The 25,631-nt window shown below is 34.0% G+C and overlaps 1 protein-coding gene across 1 annotated transcript; it reads right to left on the bottom strand.

The window, feature by feature from the left end:
* Window positions 1-18,970: 18,970 nt before the first annotated feature.
* Window positions 18,971-20,803, bottom strand: noc (zinc finger protein no ocelli). Its single transcript, XM_081981308.1, has 2 exons — window positions 20,588-20,803; window positions 18,971-20,522 (listed from the first exon to the last, which is right to left on the bottom strand). The coding sequence occupies exons 1-2, from the start codon at window positions 20,672-20,674 to the stop codon at window positions 19,296-19,298; spliced, it is 1,314 nt and encodes a 437-aa protein (XP_081837434.1). The 5' UTR covers window positions 20,675-20,803; the 3' UTR covers window positions 18,971-19,295.
* Between the last annotated feature and the right edge of the window lie 4,828 nt (window positions 20,804-25,631).

Below are 25,631 nucleotides of genomic sequence, written 5' to 3'. Positions count from 1 at the left end.
AAACCGCGTAACGGACAGAGAAACGTACATTATTGCATGCGCGGGACTAAGACAGAAAACGAAAAAAATATCAAGTAGGCCATATTTTCAGCGCGCTGTTGCCAAACGCCAAGTTATTTTGTCGACGGTATTTGAGTGACACTTGGCGTTTGGCAACAGCGCGCTGAAAATATGGCCTACTTGATATTTTTTTCGTTTTCTGTCTTTGTCCCGCGCATTCTATAATGTACGTTTCTCTGTCCGTTACGCGGTTTTCCTATGGTCGGTTTTGGATTTACCACACCTGTATACTCTTTTTTTACTGTTTATGTTAAGGTATATGTTTTTCAACACAATGTCTCTTAGGTATCCTGATACGCCTTCATAGTTTGTTCTCTGACTTCTTGTTATCTCTTGCTCCTATGTATTTGAACTGATTTACTTGTTCTACAATTTTCTGGTTACTTTCTGATTTACTTACTATAAGTTGACAGTGAGTGTTTAACAATATTTTTTTGTTTCTAGCTAAATTATTAGAATCACTTGTAAATAAAACTGACATTCTGGTAGATTTCTGATAAATCATTAAACAATAAGCTTTAATATCCAACGGGATCACAGGAATTTTTGATTGGCAATTATGATATTCTCTTTTCTCTTGTATTAAACCATTAAAACCGAAGGCCTTTCGTTCGTAAATAATCGTCAAACGAGCAGTTCCCGCACATAAATTATCATCGTCAATTGAAATGTTCACCTTGCCTTTAGGTACCCTGTCACCCATTGTGTCTTGCTCTCGTACTGCTTAGAACTTCATTATTTTGTTGTTATATGTTAATTGGCATTAAAAGCGGTGTCATTTCCTGCCCACGCCCGTCTCATATAAATCACTCGACTGAATCGAATTTGCATCTCAATTAATTTTCATACACGTCAACTATAATCAGAAAGTCGACAGCTGACCCTTTTTATTAAAACAAAAAAAAACTAGGACATCTACCGCTGCTACTACACACATAACGATAAACCCTCGCGATCACAATCTGATCGTGGTGCTGGCCAGAACTGTCGTTCGTACAGAAATAATTAGACTGTGAAAGAAAGCCATTACGTATAATTAATCTGAGTGCAAAAGCCATTAATTCCGAAGTCAAAGATAAGATCGGAAACGAGCGTAACTCATAACGTTAATGTGAAAGATGGCGAGATAAGGATTGTCAGCCCCACTTAATAACATGCCCAGGCCAGTTTACGACCGCTACATGCCTAATTGTTTCCTGTTTCGTGTAAATAAATATTAGCGTCTTTGATGTTGACGCTTGTTGTTGGGCTTTTCACCTCTTTTGACGCCACGTCCACTTGGAATGACCGCCTTCTGATTATTATCGTCAGATTTGAGACCTGATTTTCAGTTCACTCTTTACACCATTCTGTCATTTCGTCTATTAAGTTATATTCTAAGATCTTCAAATGGTGCATGAATGCACAAATGACTTTTTAAAATTTTGTAATATGTCAAGATTATTTCCTGAAAACACATGTTTTGTTACGTTTATTTTATTAATGTCCATATTCTGCGTGTGCACATAAGCTAAGCTTATATCATTAACCCTGCTTTAAATAACCCATTTTTTATGCTTTAAATAAGCATTTAAGCCACCAATTTTGGCGGCTTTACTCAATCAATCAATTTGCCATCAATTTCGATTGCAAAAAACATTAGTATTATACGTTTTAGCACGTAGAACAGCAGCCAGAAATCACACTATCAACATGTGAACCATATGATTGCTGCTAATGTTTTATTTCTAATTACTGACAAGAAAACATCAGAGACAGAAAATTTGTATGAGTAGCAACATTTTCTTGCATCTGTTAACTGACTTTCAAAATTCAAACAGTGACTTGTATAGTTGAACTAACTAGTAATGGAAAGCTGCCATTCCTTAGAAATTTTGAAGGTAGCTATGTCTAATTGTAAACAAAAAGATAGTTTTCTGCTAAATTTTGAACTTTTATTCTTATCTCGTTTGGCAAAATGTCAACTTCTGGATATTTTCAAATCTTCACTGCATAAACTAATAGTTGATGTGTCAAGATTTGCACCTGAAAGAAATAGAACCAGAGTTGAATAGCCGAGGTGTTGCAAAATCGTTTTCCGCGTAATTTACGTGGTCGCGGAGCATCGGGGCGACAAAACGCCATTGTTTGTTAATGCAGAAACAAGGGGGCTCCGGCAGTTCGCTTATTGTTTCGCTGTCTGAACAATAATTGCTTTTGTACGCCAAAGGCGCGCAATTGTTAACACGCAACGTTTTTGTCAATGAACGAGCACGCTCTCAATCTGTATCGTCAAACTTTTTCGTTTCCTTATTTAATGCACAGAAGAGAAATCCAGTGTCGTGTGCCAATTTTTACCTCATTCCGTTAGCACCGAAATTAACAGAATACGTTTTTACAGTGGATATTGCTTATACCACTGAACATATACGTACTTATAAAGCAAAATTGCACTTTAGGCCAAAAATGAAATTTTTTGACTTTTTTGACTTGTAACTTTTTAATTTGAACTCCAATCAATTAACGCTAAACGCTAATGGCTAAAACGCCATTAGAAAGAGGATAAAAACTACTACAAAATGAGCCAAAACTGGCCTCTCTAGCTGTTCATGTTACTGAGATATTGAATGTAAAATTGAATGAAAAAGTAGTAAAAAAAGACACCTATTACCCCCATTCTTTCACTTTTTTTGAAAAATTAATAATTTTAAAGTGCTTTTTTTGTACTGATTTGACCTAATTTAAGGTCCTTTGGTATAAATATGCTCTTTGCTGTGCATTGGAACCCTCCTGGAGCAAAATAAAAAATTACCAAAATTGCACTTTTTGCAAAAATAGCATTTTTTCAATATTTGAATGACTGTAACTTTTTTCTTTGAACTCTTATACATTTCGCTAAAATGCCATCAGAAAGAGGATAAAAAATACTAGAAAATAAGCCAAAACTGGCCCCTCTAGCTCTTCACGTTACCGAGATATTGAATTTGAATTTGAAAAAGACCCCTAATACCCCCCCATTCTTTCACTTTTTTTGAAAAATTAAAAATTGTATAGTGCTTTTTTTATACATATTTGACCTAATTTAAGGTCCTTTGGTATAAATATGCTCTTTGCTGTGCATTGGAACCGTCCTGGAGCAAAATAAAAAAATTGCCAAAATTGCACTTTTTGCAAAGATGGCATTTTTTCAATTTTTGAATTATTCTAACTTTTTTATTTCAACTCTTATAGATTTCACTAACTCGCCATTAGAAAGAGGATAAAAAATACTACAAATGAGCCAAAACTGGCTTCTCTAGCTCTTCACGTTACCGAGATAATGAATTTCAAAAAGTAGTAAAAAAAGACACCTAATACCCCCCCATTCTTTAAATTTTTTTGAAAAATAAAAAATTTTAAATTGCTTTTTTGTTCTTATTTCACCTAATTTAAGGTCCTTTGGTATAAATATGCTCTTTGCTGTGCATTGGAACCCTCATGGAGCAAAATAAAAAATTGCCAAAATTGCACTTTTTCCAAAAATAGAATTTTTTCAATATTTGAATGACTGTAACTTTTTTCTTTGAACTCTTATACATTTCGCTAAAATGCCATCAGAAAGAGGATAAAAAATACTAGAAAATGAGCCAAAACTGGCTTCTCTAGCTCTTCACGTTACCGAGATATTGAATTTCAAAAAGTAGTAAAAAAAGACACCTAATACCCCCCCATTCTTTCACTTTTTTTGAAAAATTAAAAATTTTAAAGTGCTTTTTTTGTACTTATTTGACCTAATTTAAGGTTCTTTGGTATAAATATGCTCTTTGCTGTGCATTGGAACCCTAATAGAGCAAAATAAAAAATTGCCAAAATTGCACTTTTTCCAAAAATAGCATTTTTTCAATATTTGAATGACTGTAACTTTTTTTTTTGAACTCTTATACATTCCGCTAAAACGCCATCAGAAAGAGGATAAAAAATACTACAAAATGAGCCAAAATTGGCTTCTCTAGCTCTTCACGTTACCGAGATATTGAATTTCAAAAAGTAGTAAAAAAAGACACCTAATACCCCCCATTCTTTCGATTTTTTTGAAAAACCGAAAATTTAAAAGTGCTTTTTTTGTACTTATTTCACCTAATCAAAATTTTTTTCACTTTATCACCACGTCAAAATTTGGGACACCGTTGACATACGACATCAAATAGTCGAGATGGGAGCTATTACAACTGTATAATACTGATTAAGGGTTGTTTTTTTCAAGTCAAAGTTTAAAGGAGGTCAACGTAAACCGTGAGAGAGCTATTAAATGAAGACGAGGGACCTCGAAAAGGGTTAGATAAGTCTGAAGGGTATCAGTTACTCTGTCTGAAAGGGCTGGTTTGGAATTAAATTTCCATTACAATAGGGGTAATCGGGGATTGAAAGCTGCACCTACCTAACTAGTTAAAAAAAAATTAGTTGCGGTGTGTCGGTAGATAAAGCACTTTAGGTGACGGCAACACGAAACTCACAATAAATAAATCCTCGAGCTTAAACCTACACTGGAAATAATGCAAATCGGTACCCGATCGATCATAGTACCAGTCAGTTTCGCAGTTAATAAGCCTTTTAAGTTGTCAGATCTATTAAGATTTATAGTAATTATAAATTATTATTTCTCCTGACTAATCTGGCGATGTTTTAGCAATCCTAATGGCTTTCGAAAGGTTGGCGGCTGCAAATCAATTTTCTCTGACTGACAACGAAAGGGATAAGCAAATACTCGAACAAGATGATGAATCGTCTCGAAATGGCTTCTTAATGAAGTCGCATTGTCTCCCTATCGAAGTTTTTTTTTATAATCCCTCGAGGATTTTAGGATAACATAACAATCCGGCCCTGCACAAATCTATTATTATTAAAACAGATCGAGCTGAAGCGAGATAGAGAGCGCAACATCGAGAATGATAAATGCCCGAGCGAAATTATCATTTAGAATGACTGTTTGTAACCTCATCCGAGGAATATAAGGGAATAATAATAATTAATAACAGTCGGAACATTAATTTTATTCCGCCATCGGGAGCGCAATAACTCATACGAAAATAAATTCGACTCGACAGTGATTAATAGGCCGTAATTTTTTTCCGCAGCGATAATGATAATGACGATCTTTCGGTCGTCGATGGGACCGGGAGCTTGAGTAATCGCCTTCCAAATTTGTTTGCTTGTTTGCCACGGCCATCTATTATGTTGTCTACCTTCTTTTTTTTCCCTTTTATTCTCTAGTCTTTCAATAGGTGCTGCTCATTTTTTTTTTTACCGCCGTTACTACAGAAAACAATTAAGTCGGTTACGAAAGCACAATCTGATGATGGACAAGGAAGAAACCATGTAATTATTAATTGAAAATTTGAAATTTTTTCAGATAATTGTATACAGTAAATATGATGATGAATTCCAAAAAAACTGCATTGTTCCCCTAGTGTAGGAAAAAAGTATCTGCTTAAAAAGTGACCTTGTTTTATACATTTTATGTAGATTTGTGCTTTTCTTTTTAACATATTAAATTATCAACATAATATACAAGGTGTCTCTAAAGGGTCTGTACAAAATCCTATGACATCAAAATAACCCGATTTAAAGCAACTTACCTTTGTCCGAAATTGCTCCGTCTTCGTGATACAGGGTGGTAAAGTTAAAAAATAAAAAATCTTTTTTTTTTTTTAAATACAGGGCGGGGTCTTGTAAAGATTAAGCATCCACGAATTTTACGTTAATTTTTTTTTTAACTGTAAGATTACGGCTTCTATAGTATAGACAAAAATAAAAATTTGCGGTAAATTCACAATTTTCTTCAGAAAATTGAGATAAAAATCCGTAAAATGTACGATAATTTGGTGGAAGAACCACACTTTACCTGTCAGGAAATCAGCTGATCCGCCCTGTGTCTGTTCGATGTTGCCAAATGATCTACATAATACCCTCTAAAACTGCGGCTATTAAAAACCAAAATAATGCTAGGCAACCTAGTGCTAACCGTAGTAATATTTGTTTATTGCAAATTTGGGAAAAAAATATGTATTAATAACTGACCTAGACTAACCAAGTGCGAAAGTGATTCATCCACCAATCTTGTAAACAAAGGAAAAAGACGGCAACTATGCTTTAACCTCATAATTGAAGGAACATTGAATGACATCTGAAGTTGACGTACATACTGTCAAGTATCAGTTATCCACTGTAAATTATGCGGCGTTGCCAGACGGTTTATTTTTTCGTTATCAATATTTAATACTTCAACTAATTTTTATTGTTTTTAATCATAAAAATATGTTTGGTAGCCTAAATATCCGATTAGTATAGGTGGCAAAGCTTGTTTTTATAAATTGTAACTAATTGTACTGCATTGTTAATAGTACAACTCATTGTGGAACAGTGTAACAGCTATTTAAGACTATATTTGACAACATTGCAGAAGGTAAATTGTGGTTCCTCCACCAAATCATTGTAAATTTTTGGATTTTTATCGGAGTTTTTTTGAAGAAAATTGTGATTTTACCGCAAATTTTCTTTTTTCTCTGGAATATAGAAGCTGTAATCTATAGCAAAAAAAATTTGGTGACCAAACTCGTGGATGCTTAATGTTTACAAGACCCACAGGGCGTCCCTGAAACGTCTTTACAACCAACTTAAAAACAACTTTTTTTGTTTTAATGACTGGAATCGAAAGAATAGGGTTAAAAATAGTACATTACATACTCAGGTGGAAAGTGTTTGATTTCAGAAATTAAACTTTCTACCGTGGTTTGTATACAATTTCATTTTCAACCATTTATCAAAATCTCATCAAACTTTTAATAAATCATTAGGTTGGCGGCACAGTCTCTTCACTACAAAAAGTAAACCCAGATATGACAAAACGCATATTGACATTCACCCGGGTGGAAAGTGTGACATTTACCCGGGTGTAAAGTAAAACCAGGTAATTTTCATCTTTCCACCTGGTTTACACATAAGAAATAACGTTATTACATACCCGGTTGAAAATAAACTAATTTTTCATATTCTCGAAGAAAAAATCGTGGTCGTAAATGTTTCTACGTTAGTTTGAATTTGTCCATTAAATTTAAAAGATTTGTTTTGGCGCGCGTGTGACGTACGTAATTCTGGGCGATTTTATTGGCTGTTTCACGCCATCTGTTTCACTTCTTGTCGCTGATTGGTTGATAGTGTAGTACGTCACCGGCGCCGGGCGTTTTAAACATAAGATAAATGTAGTTTTTATATTTAGACTTAATATTTTTCAAAACGAAAAAATACGGGTATAATATTTTCAATCCGTCTTTGTAAATAGGAAATAAAAAAAAATTGTGGGACAGGCCCAAAATTTAAAAATCAATTTTTATAGTCCATAATCGTAGTTTTTATACCAAACTATTTAAAATTATGAAATTAGGTATAAGGGGGTTTTCCGAGATAGGCAATTCTAGATTGGGGATTTTTACATTGATCGTAGAGGGCACCACATACGGTTCAAGCAATTTGTTTAATTCCTTTGTATTTTTTTCTCGGTAATGTTAAATCACTTTAGAATATAAACGCGTATTTGTCTGTTATTTCTGCTTAGAAAAGGTATACCTTTTCGAGAAAAATGCGTTTCAATTACTAAATGTACAGGGTGTCCCAATAAACTATGCACCCGGCTGTTATACATAGCATGGCTACAAGACATTTTTTTATTAGTAAATGTGGCCAAGGGAAAATGCTGGAAATAATTTTCAGCTTTCTAAATTCACAGCTAGGAGGCGTTTCGATACCACTAAAATAATGAAAAATGTCCAAAAACTTTGAAAATTTAAATGGAAAGGTGTAGTAAAAATCTCATAAAAGTAATCCCCTATTGTTTACGAAGAATTTTCCTATTTAACTTTTTTTTCTATCTCTTCAAATAAAGTGATGGGAGTAGTCCAAAGTTTGCTTTGAAAGAAATTAAATATCTCGAAAACGGCTAATCGTAAAAACTTTAACGGCATTTTAATGTCTGCATAAACAAAGTTTCGCAGAAAATGCAATTTTTGTAAAAGAATTCTAATTGAAAAGACCGAAAACTAAATGGAACATGGTTTTGGGACACTCTACAGGACAGAAATGCTCTTTAAAATGCCGCAAAAACAAAGTTTCTACGATTTACCGTTTTCGAGATATTTCGTTTCTTTCAAAGCAAACTTTGGACTACTCCCATCACTTTATTTGAAGAAATGGAAAATTCTTCATAGAGAATAGGGGATTACTATTATGAGATTTTTGTACATTGAGTTTTTGGACATTTTTTATTTTAATGGTATCGAAACGCCCCCTAGTGGTGGCATTAGAAAGCTGAAAATTATTTCCAGCATTTTCCCTTGGCCACATTTACTAATAAATAAAAAAATTTTTTTGTAGCCATACTATGTATAGTCAAAGTTTTTTGAGAAAGTCGCGTGCACGGCTTATTGGGACACCCTGTACATTTTGTAACGTATTACTTTAAAATTTGGTACTCAGGGTTTTTTTTTGAGATACTAAACCTGCGGCTGTTAGATGGCGCTTTACAGTGTACAGAGTGTCCGAATTTGGAGTGTTTAGACAAAAAAAACCCTATTTCCCGGACAGATAGGAAAAAACTAGTATAGTCCTCACACCTTTTTCGTTTATTAAAATATCGAAGTTCTTTCTTTCAGTGGCGTGTTTGGTTTTTTGCTTCTTTATTATTTTAAATGAAAATGACCGCTATAAATTTAATAAATATTGCATTGCTCTGTCATAAAATTATGAATACTGATGCATTGCTCATCAGCCCGTTTGAGTCAGTTTTTTGTGTCGGTTCAAGGTAATTCAATCGCAATTTCGAAGATTAGCAGTCTCGAAAAGGATTACCGTATCAAAACCAAATCTAATTAAAGCAAACACGTACAGCCTAAGCCCAGGTGTTCTTATTTCACCTGCTCTGATATTTGCCGGAGAGATTAGAATGTCAACGCGGCATCAGCGGGAATTAAAACGTTATTAGATTTTCGGCTGGTTGGAGCAAAATGACGGATCCCCTTTCAAAAAGTCGTTTCATGATTGATCGGTCCGGTTTTGCCCAGATCCATCTATAATGTACAGTTTAGAAGCGTATATATAGAGTGAGGTTAAGAGTTTCGTGACGTCACCCTATACTCCCTCCATAATTAGCCTAATGTCAGTCATTAAGACCGGCAGTTCTAATGTCTCTCCTCGGCAAGAGTTTCGGACCGAACGCAACCAGCAATTTACATCCTTTTTGACCCTCAATATTTATAATAAAAGAGGCACGAAATATAGCCCGACAGCGCTGAAATAACAAGGTACGGCTGAGTGTACGCCAACCCGGTAATTTCGCTCGAGACCATAAATTTGCGGTCCACGAAACCATTACAACACAACCTACTACACCGACTAACTCACTAGAGAGATTCTTTACTTTAATCAACAACTTATTCGGCATCAATTTGTGTAGACAGCTCAATTTGTTTCATTAAAAAAGTGCAATTTTTTGCAACGGTTGTGTGTCAAGTAAAACAGTCAAAAAACAACCCCATTTATTTGAAGATTGTTATTGAACAGATATCGATTATTTAACTGGCATATAATGAAAACTATCATTTGCTGTCAACGTGACAATAGCTGTCATCTGCTATTTGCAAAAATCACAGTAAATTGAAATGACGTAACAATAATATAATAGAAAGGTAAATCAAGTTCAGTGAACACAACTTAAAGCACAGAAAGGTAAATATTGTAAATTTAACAAACTAAGAAGAAAACATTCACCTTGTTCTGTTGTGTATGTGTCTATTACACTGTAACGTCACTCTATTTTAAAAATATTTTCATGTTTTTGTCACTTCCGGTTTAACGTCCCAAAACTTTAGGATGTAAAAACAGACGGACGAAAGCCGGCTGTTTGGACATACTATAGTTGGCCAGGCCACAGTCTCAGGGCCACCAGAGATGGACGAGCTGTAGAAAAAAGAAGAAATACTCTGGGAACTTCCTAGAAGGGAAAATTCCTGGACTTGTAGCGACTTCCTCTTCCAAACTTATCCGTTTTAATACTCTTATCGATTTCAAATATTCTTCATAACCTATATCGATCTACAACAGTTTTTGAGATATTGACTATTGAAAAATGACTCGTTCAGGTTTTTAAGTGTCATAACTCCTAACCAGAATGAGATAGAGAAAAACGGCTTGCATGTTCTAGATATCAAAAAGTTAAGATAAGAACGTGCAAGCCGTTCTGCTCTATCTTATTCAAATTAGGAGGTATGACACTTCAAAAACTAAAAATGTCATTTTTCAAACGTCAATATTTCGAAAACCGTTGCAGATAGCTATGGCTTATAATACATCAAAAATATTCTTAAATTTGAATAACATAAAGGGTGTTTTATTTAAAATAAGCAGCAAGTTGACACCTACTTCCGGTTAAAATATTTTTAAAATATATAAAGTAAGTAAGGTAAGGTAATGGAGGTTATTATCTATTCAAAACTAGTGAATAATAAATATATTATTAAACAGTCTTAGAAAATAGTAATTTACATTATTAGCGTGGTAGGAAGCATTTTTATAGTTACTCAAGTACCAAAGTATTGATCACATAATACAGGGTCCAGTTTTAAGTGTCAATAATTCACCATTCGATAGCCAATCAAAAAATAAGTTGACATGCATTATGTCATTTTCCTGAAGAAACGCTTCCTAAGGAAGACACAGACCTTCAAAATTGTTTAAATGAGTCGATATAGGGGATAGTCTTTATTTTCTACGCTCACTGGATATTAAAATGGTTCAAAAGGATTCAAATTTGGTCATCTGTGAGGTTTACGAGTTAAATTTTGACACTGAAAATAGTTAAAAAACAGGATTTTTGGACTTTTTTTTAAATTAAACACTGGTAACAGTCCGAATTTTTGGACTAATTTAATTCTAAAAATTAGTCTTTAATACTAATATCGTAGCATTTAATGCCAAAATTGTTTACTTTCATCAATGAAGAGTCTGAAACATAACTTTTACTAGAAAAAATTGTTTGAAATTCGATTTTTCAGTCTTAAAGCAAAGTGAAACTTCTAGAAGTCTATTTAATACTGACAAAGCGTGAAATGGCATGTTTAAACCTATGGAAAATGTAAAAATAGTTTTTTAAGGTTCCTATGTCAAAAACTTGGTGAAGATAACCCTAAAACTTAATTTTTCTAGCTGAAAGCAGTTTTAAAGCCCTAAAAGTAGTCCAGAGTTCTAAGAAAATCAAAAGCAAAGGAAACAAACCTGACAAGTTAGTCTTCAAGTCAATTTTTATCAATCTAATGTCAATATCCTGTATTTAAGACTATTTTCAAGACTAAAATATTGAAATGTATTTTCAATATATGAAAACTTACTTCAAATGGAAATTTTAAGCTTTTGATGTCACTTTTCATTGGTTTAGAGTTAATTTTTGATGTCCAAGTCAATTTTCAATGTTAAAATGTGTGAATTTGTAGGCAAAAATTGTAGATAAAGTAGTTTTTTATGGCTACAACCTAATTTTCACTATTAAAGTTTTTCAACTTATCTGAAAACTATAACGATTAACTACAAAGACAGTTTTTAAGCTTTTCAAGACAATTTTCACAGTTTCCAAGTCAATTGCCAAAGCTAAAATCTTTCAATTTGTGAAAACTGGTCAAAAGACAATTTTTAAGCATTTTAAGTCAATTTTCACCTTCAAAGTAAACTTACTGGTTTCTAAGTCAATTTTCAAAACTAAAGTCTTTCAATTTGTCTGGAAATTATGAAATCTGTCTAAAAAGACATTTTTTAAGCTGCTTAAGTAAGTTTTCACTGTTTTCAAGACCATTTTTAAGTTAAGTTGGGTTGATTTTGGGTTTTTGAACGTAATAACTCAATTATCTCGTTAACGAAGCTTCAAATTAGAATTTTATAATAGGTACTTATTTTGTCAAATTGGAGAAGTAAAGTAAACAAATTAAAATCTTTGTAAAGAATCAATCCATCTTCCTGTATCTACTAGTGATGTAAAATAAGTAACTAACGGTTACAAAGTAATCGTTACTAAATGGGACTTGAAAGTAACGAGTCTTAATTCAAAAAAAGACTCGTTAGATTTCATGAGTCCAATTTATAAATCTTTAGTAGGTGTATATCTCGTCATAGTCGTTACAAGTTAAAACCGACACAAGATAAAACAAGTAGGTAATAAATAATTTAAAAAAGTAAAAATCATATTGCCATTTCTTTATTACCTTTTTTTTTATTAATCATAAAAATGTTATACCAATCTGTTCTTCTCTTCAAGAATAATATCGACCTGAAGTGTAATTTAATGGAAGTAACTAACGGGTCCGAAGTAACGAGTCTAAAGTAACGAGTCTTAAAACCTAAAGTAACTAATTGGTCCAAGACCTTAAAAGTAACGATACTTTCCATCACTAGTATCTACGCTACTGGAGAATTTTGGCAAACGTCATTCATATTAAGTATTAATTTCATAAGTGCTTGTTCTAAATTTAATCAAAATTGCTACAACGATTTGACAGTTATGACAAAAAACAACGAAAATTTGAAGGACTGTATTTTTCTTAGAAAGCATTTTTCAGGAAAATGACATAATGCATGTCAACTTATTTTTTAATGAGCCATGCAATGGTGAATTATTGACATTTAAAACTGGACCACCCTGTATAGTTGATTTCTAAGAACTTTAATAGTCTAGAGTAGTCAAAAACGACCATATCGGCAGTTATGAACCGTAATTTTCCAATTACGCAGTGAAAACCCGAAATGGAACCACACACACAAGACCGATGGTATCGATTATGGTAATGATACGTCATTAACGTGTCACTTTACGGTATGGTAGACACGTCGATCGGCTCAGCCGCAGGAATTTTGCGATTATCTTTCGCTGGAAATGTTAATCCGCATAAGAGAACCGTCATCAGAAACCCCTTAATAAACCACCGCGGTCGTAAATTATTATTATACTACTGGCAACTTCCTGTCGTTTTTTTTCTCTCTGTTTGACGATCGTCCGTGTTAGCTTTCGGCAAACTTCCTGTTACGGAAACTTCCGAGCGCGATTTTTAGTCCTCGAAACCCGGATTAGAGCCGTCACTTGTCCCTTTTGCGAGAGCAACAGCGAAGAAAATCGAATTACTTCCCTGTCAGTTTGTGTTGCTGAAACATACCCTCGTAATGCGACTTGACAACGGGATTACGTCACAACTTGTTACGTCTCTCTGTTATATTCCTCTACATTTTTTTTTACACATATGGAGAGTGCATTTTTATGGAACGCCACTGGATTGAAAAAACTGAACCTTTCGTGTAGGTATGCAAGACGGCGGGATATTTATGAAGCCTGTTCGTTTAAGTTTTCATGACCGAACCCACCAAGATAAAACCTGGAATTTGCAACCCCTGGTGGTATTAAAAATTGTTTGGACAACTTAATTTCGATTTTTTACAGGGCGTAGTTAATGCAACGAAAAGTAACATAGTCTTGGTATTTTATCAAAATTTCAAGAGCTAATTCCAGAGAAGATTGATCAATTAAAACCGAAGGAAATACTTTAAATGATGATGATGATGAAGTAAAATTCATTGTTACAGGAGAATTTACCAATTTTACCAGTAAATTTATAGGTCTAATTGAAATTTGCCAAAAATATATCAATTTAAAAAGTAATAAATTTAAACTCACTAAAATTATCATGCACCCCCTGTATAGTAGTGACACTCCAAGGATGAATCTAGCAGATCTTTACAAACACTTTTGTTCTCTTTAAAATTTTTCGTAACCTTCACCGTTTCGGAGTTATTTAGCAAAAACTAGTTTGATGCAACAAATTTATTTTCAAATCAGTTGAATTTATGGTTTGAAATTTGAGCACCCTGTGACTGGGTTATTTTTGGGAGTTCAGGGAGGTTGAACCACTTAAATTAACTGTCTTGAGCTCCTTTTTCCAGTGGCGTTGAACAAAAAATTATATCTGAAAAATTGCGTACAGGGTGACCAGAAATAGTCAATCATCATAATTTTCATGCACACCCTATATACTCGGAGCAAAAACGGTCCTACAAGCTTACGGTTCTGAGTTAAGGAGTTGATTGCGATCATTTTTGGTTTCTTGCAAATTTTTCGTAACTTTCACCATTTTCGAATCATTTAGCAAAAATTGTTTTGATGCAACAAACAAAATTGTGGTTTGAAATTTGAACACCTTCTAACTCAGTTATTTTTGGGACTTCAGGGTGGTTCAACCACTTAAAAGAACCTTTTTAAGCTCCTCTTTCCTATGGAGTAGAGTAAAAAATTCTATCTTAAAAATTGTGTACATGGTGAAAAAAATAGTGAACCATCATATTTGTCTTGCACACCCTGTATACTGGAAGCAGAAACGGTCCTGAAAATGTACGGTGTTGAGTCAAGGAGTTGATTAGGAACATTTTTGGTTACTTGCAATTTTTTTGTAACTTTCAATGTTTTCGAGTTATTTAGGAAAAACTGGTTTGGTGCAACAATTATTTAAATCAGTTGAAATTGTGGTCTCAAATTCGAACGCGGTTTAAAGCAGTCAGGGACAAAATCGCCTGTAAAAACCATTTGTAGTAAGAAAATGATTGTATTAAGAACATTTTTGGAATCCTCCTTCAATTTTCTATCCAATAACATTAAAGAAACACTACAAAATTTGGTTCAGTCAGGAAGAAAAGCGGTGTTAAAGTTTGAACTGCCAGAAACACAGTTTAAAACAACAATTAGAAACATAATCGCCTGTAAAACCCACTTGGAGTAAAAAAAATGACTGTTTTAAGCACATTTTTGAAATCTTGATTACGTTTTCTATCCAATAACTTGAAAAACACTACAAAATTTGGTACAGTCAGGAAGAAAAGCGGTGTCAAAGTTTGAACTGCCAGAAACACAGTTTGAAAGAACAGTCAGAAACATAATCGCCTGTAAACCCACTTGGAGTAAAAAAATGACTATTTTAAGCACATTTTTGAAATCTTGATTACATTTTCTATCCAATAACTTGAAAAACACTACAAAATTTGGTACAGTCAGGAAGAAAAGCGGGGTTAAAGTTTGAACTGCCAGAAACACAGTTTAAAACAACAATTAGAAACATAATCGCCTGTAAAACCCACTTGGAGTAAAAAAAATGACTGTTTTAAGCACATTTTTGAAATCTTGATTACGTTTTCTATCCAATAACTTGAAAAACACTACAAAATTTGGTACAGTCAGGAAGAAAAGCGGTGTCAAAGTTTGAACTGCCAGAAACACAGTTTGAAAGAACAGTCAGAAACATAATCGCCTGTAAACCCACTTGGAGTAAAAAAATGACTATTTTAAGCACATTTTTGAAATCTTGATTACATTTTCTATCCAATAACTTGAAAAACACTACAAAATTTGGTACAGTCAGGAAGAAAAGCGGTGTCAAAGTTTGAACTGCCAGAAACACAGTTTGAAAGAACAGTCAGAAACATAATCGCCTGTAAACCCACTTGGAGTAAAAAAATGACTATTTTAAGCACATTTTTGAAATCTTGATTACATTTTCTATCCAATAACTTGAAAAACACTACAAAATTTGGTACAGTCAGGAAGAAAAGCGGGGTTAAAGTTTGAACTGCCAGAAACACAGTTTAAAACAACAATTAGAAACATAATCGCCTGTAAAACCCACTTGGAGTAAAAAAAATGACTATTTTAAGCACATTTTTGAAATCTTGATTACATTTTCTATCCAATAACTTGAAAAACACTACAAAATTTGGTACAGTCAGGAAGAAAAGCGGGGTTAAAGTTTGAACTGCCAGAAACACAGTTTAAAACAACAATTAGAAACATAATCGCCTGTAAAACCCACTTGGAGTAAAAAAAATGACTATTTTAAGCACATTTTTGAAATCTTGATTACATTTTCTATCCAATAACTTGAAAAACACTACAAAATTTGGTACAGTCAGGAAGAAAAGCGGGGTTAAAGTTTGAACTGCCAGAAACACAGTTTAAAACAACAATTAGAAACATAATCGCCTGTAAAACCCACTTGGAGTAAAAAAAATGACTGTTTTAAGCACATTTTTGAAATCTTGATTACGTTTTCTATCCAATAACTTGAAAAACACTACAAAATTTGGTACAGTCAGGAAGAAAAGCGGTGTCAAAGTTTGAACTGCCAGAAACACAGTTTGAAAGAACAGTCAGAAACATAATCGCCTGTAAACCCACTTGGAGTAAAAAAATGACTATTTTAAGCACATTTTTGAAATCTTGATTACATTTTCTATCCAATAACTTGAAAAACACTACAAAATTTGGTACAGTCAGGAAGAAAAGCGGTGTCAAAGTTTGAACTGCCAGAAACACAGTTTGAAAGAACAGTCAGAAACATAATCGCCTGTAAAACCTACTTGGAGTAAAAAAAAACTGTTTTAAACACATTTTTGAAATCTTCATTAAATTTTCTATCCAATAACATGCAAAAACACTACAAAATTTGGTACCGTCAGGAAGAAAAGCGGTGTCAAAGTTTGAACTGCCAGAAACACAGTTTGAAAGAACAGTCAGAAACATAATCGCCTGTAAAACCCACTTGGAGTAAAAAAATGACTGTTTTAAGCACATTTTTGAAATCTTCATTAAATTTTCTATCCAATAACATGCAAAAACACTACAAAATTTGGTACCGTCAGGAAGAAAAGCGGTGTCAAAGTTTGAACTGCCAGAAACACAGTTTTAAAGAACAGTCAGAAACATAATCGCCTGTAAAGCCTACTTGGAGTAAAAAAATGCCTATTTTAAGCACATTTTTGAAATCTTGATTAAATTTTCTATCCAATAACTTGAAAAACACTACAAAATTTGGTACAGTCAGGAAGAAAAGCGGTGTCAAAGTTTGAACTACAAAGAAAACACAGCATAATAAGTCAATAAGTGAAAGCAAATAAACTTTAATTTAGAAGGTTTCTAGAAAAGCAAAGGATAGGCATTTAGTTGAAACTTGACCAAACATTGCACAGAATTTGGTATTTTCAGGAGTCAAGTGTCCTTAACGACTCAAAATTCATATTGAGAAAGACTTTGCAACCTAAAATTTAGCATCTTCATGGACGAAATGAACTTTTATAAGAAGATTTGAAAGTTAGAAGCTCTTTGAAGAAGAATTGAGTATTATTCGCCTAGGATCAGTCAAATCAAGCACTTTTGTGATGGAAACCAAAACAAAAACACTAAAAAGTAGCTTTAAAAAGCACATTTTACTTAAAATTGTATAGATTTCTCTTCAGAATCATTTATTGAAATTCTATTACATTATTTTGTATATATTTCCGATTTCAACAAGTTGGTATATAAACATCGGCTGGCGCCATTTTGTTTTAGTACCCCACTGTTGGTAACCTTGAACCAACAACAAGTCACGCCCACTAGTGTCACTAAGTCACGCCCTCCAAGTTGCTAATTGGTGGTTTACACTCCTAATGACGTAAGACCACGCCTAAAGTTATATACCGACGTAGGTTCAGTGCTCAGCAATCACGCCCTCTAGTGTAATTAGGCCACGCCTTTCCATTTGATAATTGGACGTTTTAGTTTATAATATTCAGCGCTATAAATATTAATTCATAAATAATTGTTTATAATTTATTTACGATCAATTGCGTGGCAAACAGGCGGATTATTTGTGCGTAATTAAAACTGATGGACGCACCCCCCTCACCCCATTCTCTATAGTACAGGCGGGCGTTAATTTACGGGGTTGCAACTGCGGAAATTATTGCGTTTGTTTCGTTTAATTATTTGTTAGTTTGCTTGGGTAATTGAAATTTTGTTTTGCGGTTTGACGACAATAAAAGCTTCATATAATTATCGGTTTTGGTGTTGTCAAAGTCATTTAGATGTGGCAACGCTGGAATTACATTTTTTGCAAGCTTTTATGTTGGATAGTTTAAGATAAACAAAATCCCCATACCAATTTGGTTCACCCTGTATAGTTTCACTTTGTTTGACGTTTGACGCTTATCATGACACCAGCAATGGTGCAATAAATACATAATAAGTCACTAGCTGAATTATTATTATATGAAACAGTATTATTGATATTTGTAATTGCAATTAGTATTTCTCATCGAGAAGAGATTTGCAATGACAATTTTGCAGGATTTTTAGTTGATACTAAGTGTTGTGATGACCTAAATTTGTGTAAAACAAATTAATAAAGTGATGTGATTTCCGCTAATCGAGGATATTGGCAATAAGAAAAAATACACCTCATGATCATAAACATATCAAACTAAATATACAATCTACCGCTTTCCTGTAAAATAATCATAATAAAAAAAAAAAGTGGTAATAATCGGAATTGTGGTAATTTTTTGCTCTAGATATATTTAACTGCAAAAAGTTGGTAGAAACCACACGTATATTTGGTACACCATATAGGAAAAAGTCCCACGTGACGTAGAAAAGACCAGTTGTCCCCTGATAAATGACATTTGTTGCCAGATTCACTTTAAACTTTCATGTTTACTTTTTAGGTTTGCAATCGTTCATACTCCAAGAGAAGATACCCTTATTAATACAAATTTGTTGATTGATACAAGACATTATTTAAGTGTTACACTACGGTATTGAAGAGTCTCTACTTACGTCACGGAGGATAGTGCCAGGCACATTTTAACATTTTAGTTGAGCCTTTTTTAAAAATACTTTCTTATTTACAAGCATGATTTAATAGAACATTGTTAAATGAGTGGATATAACCTGCGATTAAAAATGTACTGTATAATTTTAGATGTTTTTCTAATTAAAATAACGTCTGCCATCTTAATGTGGCATCATAAAGGATTTCTAATGAAATAATTAAAAATTACCACAGAATTACTACGAAACAGTTTTATTGAAATTCATAATAGCAATAATTAAAATCAACATAATAAAATGATAAATTTACAACCTTCGAGAACAGTTCCCCCCCGACACTCTTGCGAACACACCGATTGCACTGAAAAATATCAACAAACGTTCTCTTCCTTTCTGTCCTTGTCTTCAAAAAATATATAATATTTATATATCTATATGTACATACACGAAAAAACAACTCTATTAGAGATATATCATAGATATAGTTATGTACAACGCACGACAAATCGAAGAGATAAAGTAGTATCACAGCCACTAGCACAAGAGCTCGACACTCGCGAGTTTACGGATGTACGGCCGCGCTGCCAAGTCTCTGGCCATAAAGGGCGTAGGGTGAATAGTAGGGCCCCAATGAGGCCGGATTGAAAGCACTGTACGGTGAGGCCGCTAAACTACCGGGCATTCCAGGTTTCGCGTAAGGATGATAACGGGCCGCGCTTAAAGGGCTTAAAGGGGCGCTGGGGTAACCACCCCGATGAAGGGCAGCGGATGACAAAAGGGCTGAATGGTTCAGCAGGCTGGCGCTCGCCTCCGCCGAAGTGCTAGTGTGCGTCCTCAGATGTTGCAGCAATTCCTCAGAGGTTACGAAACGTTTACCGCAATACGAATCTCCAGCAATCCAGTTACACACATAGGGGCGTCCTAGGGATGGGTAACCTAGGGAACCGGGGGCCCCTAGAGACATTGCCATAGCCAGATTGTACTTTTGATGGTCGCACTGAGTACACCCGGAAGGGCACGGACCGGTAGCCCCGGCCATTAGTTGGTTTTGCAGACTAAACTGACATCCTGTACAATAAGGGTCTTTGCACACTGGCACTAGGGCTTCGCCCCCTGAAGGAGTTTTCACTCGGGCGTAGCTGACGTACGGGCCGGGGTACCCGCCCAACATGTGATGGTGGGAGTAGGGGGCTCCAGGGAATGGGGGTCTAAACGCAGGGTTGGTGGCGGTATGTTCCAATCCTGGGGGGCAACACAAAGAACTTAGGGGACTGCCCAAACTTCCTGGTAGGGTGGAACCCAGAGATTTGTAAGCTCCTAGAGGGGATTCCTTGTGTCCGTGCATGACTTCCAAGCCGGAACGGATGATCGGACTCGCTGATGGAGTGTGCGGTTTCTGGGTGGTCGATTCGGGGGTTGATTTTCCTTTAGAGTCCGGTCCTGGTGTTCCTGATTCACTTGCGTTAGGATTCGATACACTGTCCGACGGGGACGCGGATTTTCGGTCACTACCGACGGACGATTTTTTGTCGGTGTCCGCGCTTTTTTGACTACTCGGTCGCGATTCGTCCGATTTTCTGGACAACACTGTAGCTTCATACGGTTTGAAAGCTAACTTAGTTTCACTGGGGGTAGCACGTTGCGACGGTTTGTCGCTTTTAGGCGAAGACCGCGACTCTGACTTTTTCTTGTCCAAAGTGGATAGAAGCGGTTTGGTGTTGGGGGAATCCGCTCCGATTTGCGAACATGTTTGAGCCAGCAAAGCCAACGGGCTCTTTTTAGCATCCAACTGAAAATAAAAAAAACAAAATTAAACCTGAACATTTCACCTTTTTTCTGTATATTAAAACTTACCGTAGTCGGTAAAGGACTCAAATAATCGGGTTGGAGGTATTGATTGCCCGCATTGGACAACAAACCACCACCTTCGAGTACAACCATATTTGATATAAAAATCCTGATGGGTGACACAAAACTCGATTAATAACTTTCGAAACTTTCGACTTCACTTGACAAGTACGCACAGCGATGTAGACAAACTCAGACTGAAGCGACGACTGGCCACTACAGCTAGCGAAAGGAAACCTACAATGAAGTGAGCATGCGCTACCAATTCCGCTATATCTGTGTGTTTGAGCGGAAACGCAACGTTGCCGCTGTTGGTTTTATCTCCCCTTTAAGTGCATTGGAAAAAATGAACTATAAATTTTGATAAAACACTTTGTTACGGTTCAATTTCTTCCTTGTTTATTACTGAAGTTTGAAGTTATATCTTTCTTCAATTTGAATTTTCATTAGCCTTATGCTGTTAGCGTGCTGTTTCAATTTGGCTGTCAGTTTGAGTTTCCATGATATTTGAGCATTTTTCAACATTTTGACGTTGAAAATTGTCTAAAATAACTGCAAATAGTCCAGGAAATCAATTTTCATGATATTTGACAATTTTTTCAACATTTTGACGTTGAAAATTGTCTAAAATAACTGCAAATAGTCCAGGAAATCAATTTTCATGATATTTGACAATTTTTTCAACATTTTGACGTTGAAAATTGTCTAAAATAACTGCAAATAGTCCAGGAAATCAATTTTCATGATATTTGACAATTTTTTCAATATATTGACTGAAAATTGACTAGAATGATTGCAAATAGTCCGATAAGTTAATTTCCATGATATTTGACTGTTTTTCAACATTTTGACGTTGAAAATTGTCAAAAAGGACTGCAAATAGTCCAGCAAATCAATTTTCATGATATTTGACAATTTTTTCAACATTTTGACGTTGAAAATTGTCTAAAATAACTGCAAATAGTCCAGGAAATCAATTTTCATGATATTTGACAATTTTTTCAATATATTGACTGAAAATTGACTAGAATGACTCCAAATAGTCCGGTCAGTTAATTTTCATGATATTTGATTGTTTTTCAACATTTTGACGTTGAAAATTGACTAAAATGACTGCAAATAGTCTAGCAAATCAATTTTCATGATATTTGACTGTATTTCAACATTTTGACTTTGAAAATTGACTAGAATGACTCCAAATAGTCCGGTCAGTTAATTTTCATCATATTTGACTGTTTTTCAACATTTTGACGTTGAAAATTGACTAAAATGACTGCAAATAGTCTAGCAAATCAATTTTCATGATATTTGACTGTATTTCAACATTTTGACTTTGAAAATTGACTAGAATGACTCCAAATAGTCCGGTCAGTTAATTTTCATCATATTTGACTGTTTTTCAACATTTTGACGTTGAAAATTGACTAAAAGGCCTGCAAATAGTCCAGCAAATCAATTTTCATGATATTTGACTGTATTTCAACATTTTGACTTTGAAAATTGACTAGAATGACTCCAAATAGTCCGGTCAGTTAATTTTCATGATATTTGACTGTTTTTCAACATTTTGACGTTGAAAATTGACTAAAATGACTGCAAATAGTCTAGCAAATCAATTTTCATGATATTTGACTGTATTTCAACATTTTGACTTTGAAAATTGACTAGAATGACTCCAAATAGTCCGGTCAGTTAATTTTCATCATATTTGACTGTTTTTCAACATTTTGACGTTGAAAATTGACTAAAATGACTGCAAATAGTCTAGCAAATCAATTTTCATGATATTTGACTGTATTTCAACATTTTGACTTTGAAAATTGACTAGAATGACTCCAAATAGTCCGGTCAGTTAATTTTTATGATGTTGGAGCGGTTTTTAACATTTTGACGTTGAAAATTGTCTAAAATGATTGAGTTGTTTTCAGTTTATTATTTATTCTATTTCTGGAATATTTGGCTGACTTTGAAATTTGCTCTCTTAAAAGTCGGTGGCACTTTAAACCTCCTGATCTAGTGGAGTGATTGCACACGTATCTAAAGAGCTTAGTCCACTGAACCAAAGTTTGACAGTTAAATTTGATTTTGCGATTTTTCTTGCTTTTTTACTTTGAAATACAGGGTGATTCAGGTTTTAATACACACAAATTTTAACCACATATTCTACGTCTAAAAATAATCCCAGTTTGCTCTAAAAACTATATCTCGAAAATGCGTCTCTTAGGAAATACAGGGTGTTGAAGTTTTATAAAAAAAACAAAATTCATTATGTGTGTGTGTTCAATTTTGAAAAGGTCTCTTGGATATTTTTCTTTCGCCGCACCGTTTTCGAGTAATCGAAATTCGAACTTATCGAGGCAATAAACCAATTGTAAGCAACAAAGAACTAAACATTTAATACAAAGTTATAATAATTGTTCAAAATGGTGTCTTTCGACTTCAATACATTTTCTGCAAGGTTGGACTAAAGAATTGACTGCTCGTAAAATTGGCAACTTCATTTTTTTTTATAAAACTTCAACACCCTGTGTTTCCTGAAAGACGCATTTCCATAGAGCAAACTGAGATTATTTTTGGACGTAGAATACGTGGTTAAAATTTGTGTATTAAAACCTTAATCACCCTGTATAATTTCGTCTTCTAATCTACTTTTACGTGTAGCAACATTTTAAATATAAGTTAAGTGCAGTATAATATCTGCATTCGTATGACATCACAGGAAGAGGTTTCATATTTGGCAACGTTGTTTCTGTTCAGTTTGTGAGTGCAAAGGAAAATAACAAAGACAGGGAAAATTTAACCCAAGGAATATTATAACAAAAATATATTATATCTGACTGACATTATGTATCAACGTTGCCAAATGGTTAAATAATTCTTGATCCCCAAAGACTTAACGTAAATTCACTAGTAGTTAACATGTTGAAAGTTTTCGGGATCAATTTAACAATTTTTGCATTTTTGCCTTCTCCAGGGCAAGATAAGTTTTGCATAAATGCTTAAGTAAATAAATAATTTGTTGTAATAAATAATAATGTTAAGTTTTACAATTATTTATTAAACATCTTTAATAATAAATTAATTACACAGCTTTTGCTTCATTTTTATTTTAGTTTCTAGTATTAACTTTTAGTTTCCACTTGTTCAAATATTTCTCTTTTATCCCATTAAAAGGTTTTTGTAAACACTTTTGGCATACATATTTCGTTATTTATTCTGTTTAAGATAGAAATAATTTTTAGTTGGATTTACCATTTTTAGTCAAGTCTTTTTTCCTTTCTTAACAGTGTTAAGTTCTAAAACTTGCGGTAAAAGCGTTTTCAAAAGATTCATACGTTCTAATTAATAACTATAGAGTCCGGATTTCTAGAAATTTTGCTTTTTGTAAATAATAAAAGCAACCAACTTTTGATATCTAATGTAAACGATTTATGCAAATACGCACCTTTTGACAGATTTTGTTGATGCTTTTTTCTTCGTTTTGTGCTTATTTTAGTCTTTTGTGCTTATTTACTGCTATTTTTGTATCGTTCAACTAGTTTTTTACAAAACAATCTTTTCAAGTTTTTAAAAATAAGCTAACCTAACTGCTTTGACAAAAAGTTGCTATATTGAGATATTGAAGGCTAAACTGATCAAGAAATTTCCAAATACTCCTGAAAAGGTCTAACAAAATGTAAAAACATTTCAAAACACTATAAAACCTCTAAAATGCCTTGCAAAGGTTACAAAGCAGCCTAGAAGCTTCTAAAAGCTACCAACTGCTTTTCAATTTATTTAGAAACTCTCAAAAGCTTCCATATGCTTCTAAAACAGTTTAACAGCTGCCAAAACTTTCTAGAACCATCTACAAGGTTTCAAATGCCTTAAAAGCAGTCCAGAACCTTCAAGGCTCTTTAAACTGGCCAAACACCTTCCAAATGCTCCTAAAGTAGTCTAAAAACGCTTTAAAACACTACAGAAACTCCAAAATATGTCTAAAGTCTTCCAAAACAGGCTAGAAGCTTCCAAAAGCTTTTAGAACACTCTAAAGGCTTCCAAATAATCTCTAACTAGTCTAGAAGCTCTCAAAAAATTTCAAAGCAGTCTAAAAGCTTCCGTATGCTTCTAAAGCAGTTTAACAGCTTCAAAAAGTTTCTAAAACAGTCTACAAGGTTTCAAATGCCTTAAAAGCAGTCCAGAACCTTCAAGGCTCTTTAAACTGTCCAAAGGCCTTCCAAATGCTCCTAAAGTAGTCTAAAAACGCTTTAAAACACTACAGAAACTCCAAAATATGTCTAAAGCCTTCCAAAACAGGCTAGAAGCTTCCAAAAGCTTTTAGAACACTCTAAAGGCTTCCAAATAATCTTTAACTAGTCTAGAAGCTCTCAAAAAATTTCAAGGCAATCTAAAAGCTTCCGTATGCTTCTAAAGCAGTTTAAAAGCTTCCAAAACTTCAAATTCAGCAAATTCACATGTCTTAAAAGCAGTTCAGAATCATCAATGTTCCTAAAGTAGTCTAAAAAAATTTCAAAACACTACACAAACTCCAAAATGCTTCTCAAGCAATCTAAAGCCTTTTAAAATAGTCAAGAAGCTTCCAAAAGCATTTAGAAGAGTCTAAAAGATTTCAAATAATCTTCAATTAGTCTAGAAGCTGTTAAAAAATTTTAAGGCAGTCTAAAAGCTTCCGTATGCTTCTAAAGTAGTTTAAAAGCTTCCAAAAGTTCAAACTCACATGTCTTAAAAGCAGTCCAGAACCATCAATGTTCCTAAAGTAGTCTAAAAGGATTTCAAAACACTACAGAAACTCCAAAATGCTTCTGAAGCAGTCGTAAGTTTTTCAAAACACTCTAAAAGCTTTCGAAATCATTTAGAATAGTCTAAAAGATTCCAAAAGTTTTTCAACTAGTCTAGAAGCTCCCAGAAGATATTAAAGCCGTTTGGAAACTTCCAAAAAATGTTGTGAACCGTGTAAGAGATTCCAAATGCCTCTCTCTGCATTCCAGAACCAATTCCAGAAGTTTATCACTTTCCCGTCTTTAGAGATTTTGACATTTTCAGAATATTA

This window comes from Ips typographus, linkage group LG1 (genome assembly GCF_016097725.1).
Source record: "Ips typographus isolate SLU linkage group LG1, UJ_Ityp_2.0, whole genome shotgun sequence".
NCBI classification, from domain to species: Eukaryota; Metazoa; Arthropoda; class Insecta; order Coleoptera; family Curculionidae; genus Ips; species Ips typographus.
Note: the sequence above shows the minus strand (reverse complement) of the source record. Positions and strands in the feature narration are given on the sequence as shown.